Genomic DNA, 9,657 nt, shown 5'->3' with positions numbered 1-9,657 from the left:
CTCCAGAGAAGTAGTGTAGAGTTAAATATCTGATGTTAACACTTTTTTTCTTGTTTAATATGTTGGAATAAATAATTTAAACACAAAAAGTTGTGAAAATTTTGCTTAATAAAAAGTAAATCACAATTGTTACATGGTATTTTGGGTAAAAAATTTCAAAATTGTCAAAAAAATTCATTTTAAAGTCGTCCAATTCTATGTACACAAATCAATTTTGCTAAAGTTGGTATTCCTCAAAAAGAGCAGTATCTGAGCTTTCCAAAAAATGTAAGGTTTGTGCTATTTCATGCTGGTTTACTCAATTTAGGGGAGGATATAGTGCCCCCTACCCCTACCCATTTTTCGCCATTTTTTGCGGTACATACAAATCAAAAACCAGTGCAGACAGGTAGTGCATTCCAAAATATCCAATGTTAAAATCTTTTTCCTAGTTCAGCAGATCCCAAAGAACAAAAAAATACCCATGTAGTAGGTTTATGGGGGGTGCACGGTGGGCCCCTCCAGCCCACGGACTAAATATAGAAGTGTATTTTGCACGTATAGACACTGTGTAAACAATCTGAATGGCTGGTATTTCAAAACGCTTAGGGGAGAAGAAGATGATCTTACAATTGATCTACAACAAAATGATAGCAAAATCATCAAAAGTTAGAGCTACTGAATATTTTATCTTTGAGAGGAAGTAAAAACTTTAGGCGAAAATTATGACAAGTTTTGATAAAGCATGCGATATCTTTCCTTCAACAAGAATCATATTGAAGAATAACATTGACACCTAACTATGATTTACCATCGAAGTAGAACTTCGTCAAGTATTTATCCAGAAGAGGACTTCGGAAAATATTGTCACAGCAAAATATCCTGCCATCTGTGTTTTACTTATCGCAACTCCAGCAGCTACATCATCCAAAAAGAGTCGATAAATAATTTGTACTACTGCAATTGTATTGCAGACTGTAATTGTATTAAACTGCAATGACAGAATGTTTTTTAAACATAACATATTTGTCGATGTCTGAAATTTCTTGTCTGCGTATGTCAATATCATCTTGGCAAGTTATCAAGATTGGCAAGATTTGGAAATCTGGTTCTGTCCCTTGACTTGTCTCCGGATACTCTGGATTAAAAAAAACCAAAACAAAACAAAAAGAGTGAGTAAAGACAAACGAAGACGGGACTACCATTGCATGGTCTTTGGTTGAGAAAGCTTCCTCTACATCTCTGATTTGACTGCGTCTGGTAACCAATTACGATCTGTTTTGTGTAAGCGCAAGAGCCCATGCATACACAGAAAACAAGACTGCCGGTCATTGGTCAGTTATCGAACGCATAAGACAATAAGGACACCAAATTTACGAAAACAGTATCGTTCTGGCTTCTGACCCAGTACCAACTGAGTACACTGCTCACGCGACGTTCCATGCGAGACCACTGATTATCAAGCATGCTTCGCCTCACGGCTGTGGTGTTCGCGTACATAGTCTGCTTGGTTTGTGGTAAGTGACTTCCAATGAATCGCATAACACTGCGAGTTTTACTACTTTAGACTGTAGAGCATTGATCAAATTTTTGCTATTCTTCAAGAAATGAAATGAAAGAACAGGTATCGAGTATAAAGACGGACGAAATATTCGCGTAATACCTGCTCTCAATTCGTATAAAGATCACTGATTGTTCAAGGAAGGTAACATCTGTGGAAATACATACAGCATGCAATTATGCGGGGCAATAATTGTGATCTAATGGTATATATAGAACCCCAAATTGAGTATATGCCAAGATAATAGTAGTGTACATAAATGGCACACCATGAGTTGGCCACATCCGACTGATCGGGTTTCATGTTTCCATCTACAGACTACGGTATTAAAGCTCAACCCACAATGTATGACAAACATTCTCACACTTAGTAAATCAGGGCAAGATTTATATCAGTGTTACGTCAATTCTTTTCGCTTGTCATGCTTGAAAATGATCCAAGAAAAAAGACAAACAACAACAGATCACACACTTGGAGACAGTTAACTTTGTAACGGGAACTATATTCATGAGTTACAGATTAACATCAATACTTAACTCTAAGTACATTTAATTTAAAGAACCTGGTTAAACAAGATTTAAGAGCGCGATCAATGTATTAAAATTCAACAGAGAGACGTAGTGATGTATACATTTTGAATACATGTTTTTCACTCACTTCATCACATAACGGACGAGAAGGCCGTTGACAGGATCATGTACTCATAACCCACTACCCGATTAAGCAAGGCGAAGTGAAGTGCCTTGCTCAAAGGAATCTCAAACTCACCATCAGACGATAGTGAGTCTGCTACTCTGGCCACATCCGGGTCCCGAACACACCCTCCTTTGATCGCCCACAAGGCTTTGATGTCAAAATTAGTACACCAGAAAAATATACGCGAACCACGTGAAAACAAATTTGCGTACTATTGATGTCGCCTTTTAACATTTTATTTACTGTGTGGGATTCGCATGGGATATCGGGTTGTAAATGAAAACGCGTTCCATATATTTATATAACGTTCGTATAATTCATCGGTAATAATAATATGTTGAGTTAGGTGGATCACTTCTTTTGAAAGAAATTGCAAGAGTTTTTCATTAATTTTGTGTTAATTTGGATATCACCTGTTCAAAACATCCCCGATATTTTAGTGTTGACCAATCACATTGAATATGTCGTCATACGCAAATATTCAGCCATCAAGGATAAAAACTATCATTATCCGTCTCGAGGTTTTAACGGCCTTTATTTTAACGTCCAAAAGAGCACTGAGTATTGACAACGGTGATGTTAGTTTTCCTCTGTAAAGGTTTATGGGCACTACGTTGTACGCAAATGTCGGTAGATTTCTTAGTCACCGTGATCAGACAGTGTCGACGTAATGAATTATTTCCACAATCGTACATTAGAAAGTACATGTTACTTCCGAATTAACGGTAAACATGGCGAGGTACCCCTAAGAAACATGATTTTTCGTATGTATCTATGTATGTGTGTATGTATGTATGTATGTATGTATGTATGTATGTATGTATGTTTGTATGTTTGTATGTATGTATGTTACTTCCGACCATAGTTGAACTCTAAATAGCCAATACTGGATGAGGTTTGATGAATGTCCCTTCAGGAAAATAGATATGTTTTTCTCATAATTATGTAGGTGGTCACTGAGTGGACCATTTCTTCGGAGCCGATGATTTCTTCGATGATAGTGGCACTGGAAACGAAATCTACAGCCATTTCCAAGGCTTTGTAAGTGAAACACCACATAGGCGAAATTGAATTAAAAGTGTTTTTTTGTAATTTTTCCATCGGATAATTCTAAGTATTTTGAGGGAAAATAAAACATCTTATCTCCGGCTAAATATGTTTTTCTTATTGGTAGATGGAGATTCGTGCATTAATGTCACGCCTGCGAGCATTTATATATTATGGGGTGATTGTGAATTTGGGAAAAGATACCATTGCTTGTAGAACAAATGTCTCATCTAAAATAATTTTTCAAACTGAGTTTATACAAGAGGCATAGCCTAGCTACTTATCTATCAACTTACCAACCTATATGCCTTCGGGTGCTCCTACCCATACTTAATCGCTTAAAATGAGTGAGTGGCTAACTCACCTAGTTAAATAATACCAACTAGGTAACTAAGTCATTAAGTAGCTACATAATGAGTAAATTGCCTTAAAAACTGACTCAGAACTGACTCACTCATTAAGTCACTAACTTCATACCACATACGAGTAACTAAATAATTAACTAACGCACTGACTGATTCACTCTAGTACGCACTTGTAACAACTTAACGAACAAAATACTAACTACGGCGATATTTTAACATATAAGAGACCATAAGCTTAGCTGTTTTATTTATGACAGACGTGGTTGTATTTTCGCAGAAAGGATATTTGAATCATCATCAAAGTCCTCGTCACCATGGTGATGGTCTGCTCCATAGACTGATGCTATTTCGGCTGATGGGACACCAGATTGGTGAGACGATTCTAGGAGAATTAGAGAACAAGAAAGAAGAGGAGAGGGTTTACAGTATCGCAACGGACCTTTTATGCGACTGTCCTTACATATACGAGTAAGTACTTAAGGTGGATGCGCCTCAGGGTGCAGATATTTGGACTCTCAGATATTTCCAATAACTTTCTGGTCTACCGCTTGTGGGGGCTCTTTGAGTAAGCAATAGTCTAAGCGTCTTAATATCGAAAATATTAGTTTCCCCATAGAGTTAACACATGAACGGCGGTCATTTTGAATTTCAAGTATGGGTAACTTGTTTCCCTAGTTAACGGTGACCCTGATTATTATTATTGATTTGGTAAGAGAATGGTTGAAAGTTGCATTGAAAAACATTGAATAAAAGTTTAAGGCTTTCACTTTCGAGGCACTTAGTAACTTAACATGGAAGCAAATATGTGAAGGGTAGAGGTGAAATTAAATAGAGTTGGCTCATATCAATGGTTGCATTAAAGCCATTAGGCATTTCCTAAGGATATTCTCAATCCTTCTAAACAGCATGTCTGTCCCAGCAAAGGCATGTCAACCATCAAGCCACAAAAGAAGTCGGAGAAGACGTTCCTTCAAATGAGACCAGTTGTTTACGACATTATTACTATTATTATTATTATTATTATTATTATTATCTTTATTAATTCTCGTTGGGAAATTGGATAGCTCGCCACAAAAATAAAACAGAAGCAAGTCACCACAAATGAAAACTACTTAAAAAACATAGCACTAAAAATACATACAGTAAGAAAGACAGGTAGACATAAAAGCATGCACATATATGCATCTCTGCATGTTAAGAAGATGTGCGAATGGTCATGTGCGCGGTCCTTAGTTTCTATGAAAAAATTCTGAATTATAGACCGAAATTGCTCTCGAAACAAAAGACATTTTGTAACGCTTTGTATTTGTTCGTGGTATTCTCAGTCGTCCACTCCTGTCGATACGTTCATTGTCAAAGTCATTGTACAAGGGATGAGTCGTGTCAGATAATATATGTCTCACTTTATCAGTAAGTCGTCTGCTATACAGGTCTTGAATGGATGCCTGGTTTTCCCCTATAATTCTACTGGCTTTCTTAACGATTTTCTCCAACCTGCCCTTGTCATGAACAGAAATCACATCAAGAAAATTATCCATCATGCATTTTTGGAACCATTTTGCTAGAAAATCAGTTCTCCATGACTTTATTAAACGATTGACTATCTGTTTTAATGCAATTGAAATTTCTTCGGATTGTTTGCATCGACTTGCAGAGACGAAGCTGGCGAATATAAGGAATTCTTCGTGGATGTCGTAGATGCTGGTAGGTGTATACTCAGACAATTATAGATCATGTGCTTAGATGCTGGTAGGTGTATACTCAGACAATTATAGATCACGTGATAGCCAAATGCTGCCTTGCGGGTGGGCAAAAATAAAGCATAAGATGTTTTGCCATAAACTCCTGTCCGAGAAAGTACATCGGTCGGTCGAACCATTTATTGTTTTTAAATGGTATAATTTGGGAATTTAAATGATTGCTTTAAAATGCAAAAGAGTTTACGGTCCGTCGGGTTAATAGAGTGATTGGAAAAAGTGAACTGACAATCACTTTCTCTTCGCCGTAAACGATGTAAGTTATAAATCAAAGAAACAAAGGTCTTTAAACATCAACCTAGAATATTGTTAACACTTGAGGTACATCAGGATTGCGCAATATCGTTTTTCACAAAATAATATTCATAAAATGCACCAAAAGTTTCACATACACATTCTTTTGTTCTTATTGAAGTGTGCAGAGAAGCCGGAAAGAGGTGTGTTTTGCAAGTTCTTCCTCCAAATGCATGTATGACACATCAAAGTGGCGAAATCCCAAGAGCCAGTATTGGTGAGTCACAGACATATTTGTACGGGGGGAGGGGGTTAATAGAATTCTCTTAAGTCTATAAATCTCCAAAAAGGTCATCACCGGCCTAACGTCAATAAATCAATCAAAGTTGATGACGTAAAGGTTTACAGTCAAAGCTGTATTCAAGGATTAAGTTTATTCTTGCAAAGTTTCGATAGTTATATCCTCCTTCATTGCCTTCTATTATTACGTTACGAGTCTCTGTGACCTGTTAAAGTACAATAAAAGTTTAGAGTGTAATTTTTACCATTCACGTTGCTTTTCTGAGTTCACGTTAATAATCCTACCTTTAAGAATTTTCGTTGCACTTTCAAAATAACAAATATCACTTCCCTCCCTTTTGCATGTTTGTTATACACCTTCAGAATCTTACCTTTCTTATGTGTTACATTTCAAAGCGTTGTTAGGAAAGTGGGTCGACATATGCGTTGGATGGACTAAAGTACCCACCAGAATGCTGTTTGTGGACTACACCGAATCATTGAAAAAAATCAATATGAAGGTTTTATTTGTGATAAAGCATGGCAATCCAAACAACTTTGATCCTAACGACATCACTGGGAAGAAAATTGGTACGTTCAGCGGAGGGGGTCACAGGAACTGCGTCTGTTTTAACCCTCTGAATGCTGTAATTTTTCCAACCAAAATTTTAGTGCAACATTTTACCCATCTTTATAAATTTTTCTGTATTCGTTCAGATAATTTTGGGTCAAATGGACATCACATTTAATTAGCTGCAGTTTTTGATCAAAATTTTGGCAAAAATCTGACAAAATTTGACTGGGTATATTTTGTAAAGGTGACACCAATTGGCTTTGGCCACTCAAAGAGTTAAAAACAATGTATTTCTATCTAGATTAATGACGTCAACATAGCTGGAAAATTTAAATTTTTAGAAGTACCTAATGACGAATATGTTTTTACAGTCATCAGTCGCCAGAGTGCCGTGGATACAGTGTTTACATTAGTCATAAAAGAGGCGATCAACCATATATAGAATAAGCATTGACCTGAATTTAGATAGAAACTGTGTTTTTCTTTTATTTGTAATCTATAGTTCAATAAGTAACGTCTGTTACAAGACAGTAAAATTAGTGTGGCTGCAAGCAATCAGCGAATAAAACATTCAAATACAAAATATAAGCGAATAAGATTTTAAACCGTGTGAACACATTATCTGTTTTCAAGTTCTGAATACAATGTAGAACTTGTGCCATCGTATGACTTTGTAATTTTAAGGGCCTATAGTGCGAAAACAGCGTTTAGCAGTCGCAGTGTTCACAGTGCATTTTAGTTCATTCGTATTACCAAAGTCAACGAACAGTAATTGATACTAGTGATCGATTCGAGGTGAGGTTTTTATTGTAGCTGGATGTTGAATACGTACATGTGTCGCACCTATATTCGTGAGGTCCACTATCTATCAGCGATTTTGAACACGAGAAAACCCAAAGCATCAATCTTGAACAATAACACTGCATGTTACGTCTGTAAAACCATCGAAGTTGATGGCTATTTTTGGCGCGTAATTTTAGGTTTCACTCCACGTTTAAATGCTGACTCGCCGTTTCAAACTATTATTACTAGGAGTCTGTCAAGGTAGATATGAGACATTATTTTACTCCTCTTTTTGTCTTCTTTTTGTGAAATTCAGTACCAAGATAAAGATGAGAATGGAAAGTATAAATGTGTCAGAATTACATAAGTTTATCAACTTTTCCTGAAATTTCTAACACGTCATCTCTTCTGTAGATTTCTTTTTCAAAATTATATCTTTTTACAATCTCATTCTTAGCTATAATTTCAACAGGTGTACTCCTTTCTGAAATCCAATATTTTACTACTAGGCTTTGAAGATGGGATTTTTACCGACAAAGCCTGCCTGTCACACGCCAAGGATCGGATAGTCGGAGTTGATACCATGCAACCACAACAAGAGATAAAAATGGATAACTATGAACAGTTGCTGGACGCACTAAGGCATGATGAGGTACCTTTAAAGACGCAGAAACTTGAATGTTTAAAATCTCTTACGTCAGTTAATTTACTAATCTAAAGTAAATATCTATTATCTGTATAATATATAATTTGATTCGTACATTGTTGTTCCCATTGCAACACTTGTATAGTCTAACATGTTGTAACTTCTGCACTGAGAGAAGTTTTCATCATATTCGCTATCGTGGGCTGGGAAAAATGGTTTGGGCATTTAAGGATATCACAACAGACAATTATATTTTCTGTTGAATTCTTTCAGATAGATGCATTCGATACATTCGACATAAGAATGGCAGCACATCTCAAGGATGAGTTTCAATTCATAGGCGATGACATTGGTTGCCTTGTCGACAACTCACTATATGGAATCAAGCGGAAGGACAACCCCCTGACCTGGTTTGATGACAGCCTGGCGGAAATGAAGAGAAACGGCAAATATTATGCCACGTGTCATCAGTCACAGCTTGACCATGGTAAGGAGCATTTTGTGTTCTGTTGTTGAAAAGGACAATATCACACTTCTCGTTAGTTAATCTCAACATGCAGCTAACAATGTAAATATTCATAAAGACAGTGGTTTCAGTTGTTACTTTTAGACGTGTCATGTTCAATGTTCTGCCATTTCAAACTATGGAATGGAAGCAAAGTGGAACATATTTTTGAAATTTAATGGGGGCTGAAACGTTTTCATCAAGTGTTCCCTCCTCTACGAACATTACCTGCTTTAACACATTCATCATATATCACCCTGCACTCATCACTGTCGTGATGGTTAAATCACAAACCGATGTGTCAAAGGCGAATACATGTCGTGACTCAGCTGAGACAGAGCATTTTCTGTACATTGCACACGATTTGTTATTAGATGCTAATTAGAAATAGGTCAGGTGACAGATCATATACCTACCTGGATGTGAATCCCCATTAACCTAGCATATCGAATGTGATAAAAACATCCCTTTGTACACAAATTTAAAAATAGTAGACTATATAAATGCTACAATGGGAACAACAATATACAACTCAAAATATATATTATATAGATAATAGAATTTTGACTTTCCATGCACTTTAAACCCTCCAGTATCTCAAACAAACAAACTGACGCCTAATGGCGTCCACATTTTGTCATAGTTCCTGATAAAAGTTAAACTTTCCGTATGTCAATGCCAATAGAAATATATTCAGAGCAACCATAAAAAGTACAAATATAACATTTTCAACACGACACATAAGCGTACCATTGACTCTTTAGTACAGTGGACTCTTAATGTTAGAAACAATCCAAAAGCCTTTATAAGCTTCAAAAATGTATTTCTTACTCACTTATTGCGTTGGATGACTTCATACCTAATGGTATCAGATTTATTTTTCAGGTCATAGAGGAACATTGCAGTGCCATGTTGAATAGTTTCATACCTTATTCCATCGTTACATAAGATGTAATGTTTATTGGTAATACATGTGATGACGATCAATAAAACGCACGCAAAACATTAAATTTGTGATCTATCTTTTCCTTTTTGTTTGATGATTTGAAGACTTGCTTGAGACGGCTTCTAGAAAATCTTGATAGTTAGGATGACGGGCGGAACCAATATTGTGGAAATGTCCAAGGTAGATCTTACTTCAATGAAAAGATGAATTTAGGCTGAAGGGTATTGCTTCGATATGACAAGCATATCTTATGTCTTTACTATTCTGATCACTATAATAGTCACG

The 9,657-nt window shown here is 36.3% G+C and overlaps 1 protein-coding gene across 1 annotated transcript; it reads left to right on the top strand.

Moving 5' to 3' along the window:
• The first annotated feature begins 1,373 nt into the window (after positions 1 to 1,373).
• LOC139141508 (uncharacterized) lies at positions 1,374 to 9,436 on the top strand. Its single transcript, XM_070711101.1, has 9 exons — positions 1,374 to 1,496; positions 3,186 to 3,277; positions 3,926 to 4,116; positions 5,303 to 5,352; positions 5,821 to 5,916; positions 6,336 to 6,509; positions 7,785 to 7,927; positions 8,195 to 8,408; positions 9,312 to 9,436. Exons 3-9 carry the CDS (start codon positions 3,989 to 3,991, stop codon positions 9,344 to 9,346), a joined length of 840 nt encoding a protein of 279 aa, XP_070567202.1. The 5' UTR covers positions 1,374 to 1,496; positions 3,186 to 3,277; positions 3,926 to 3,988; the 3' UTR covers positions 9,347 to 9,436.
• The last annotated feature ends 221 nt before the right edge of the window (positions 9,437 to 9,657 follow it).

Source organism: Ptychodera flava, chromosome 10 (assembly GCF_041260155.1).
Source record: "Ptychodera flava strain L36383 chromosome 10, AS_Pfla_20210202, whole genome shotgun sequence".
Taxonomy (NCBI): Eukaryota; Metazoa; Hemichordata; class Enteropneusta; family Ptychoderidae; genus Ptychodera; species Ptychodera flava.
This window is presented reverse-complemented; position numbering and strand designations above follow the sequence as displayed.

What these genes read in the sequence shown, in the direction of transcription:
- LOC139141508 (XM_070711101.1), top strand. Translation starts at nt 3,989, where the DNA reads ATGCTATTTCGGCTGATGGGACACCAGATTGGTGAGACGATTCTAGGA. An exon ending in ACGCACTAAGGCATGATGAG is followed by an intron (nt 7,928 to 8,194) that starts GTACCTTTAAAG and finishes GAATTCTTTCAG; the next exon opens with ATAGATGCATTCGATACATT. An exon ending in TCAGTCACAGCTTGACCATG is followed by an intron (nt 8,409 to 9,311) that starts GTAAGGAGCATT and finishes TTTATTTTTCAG; the next exon opens with GTCATAGAGGAACATTGCAG.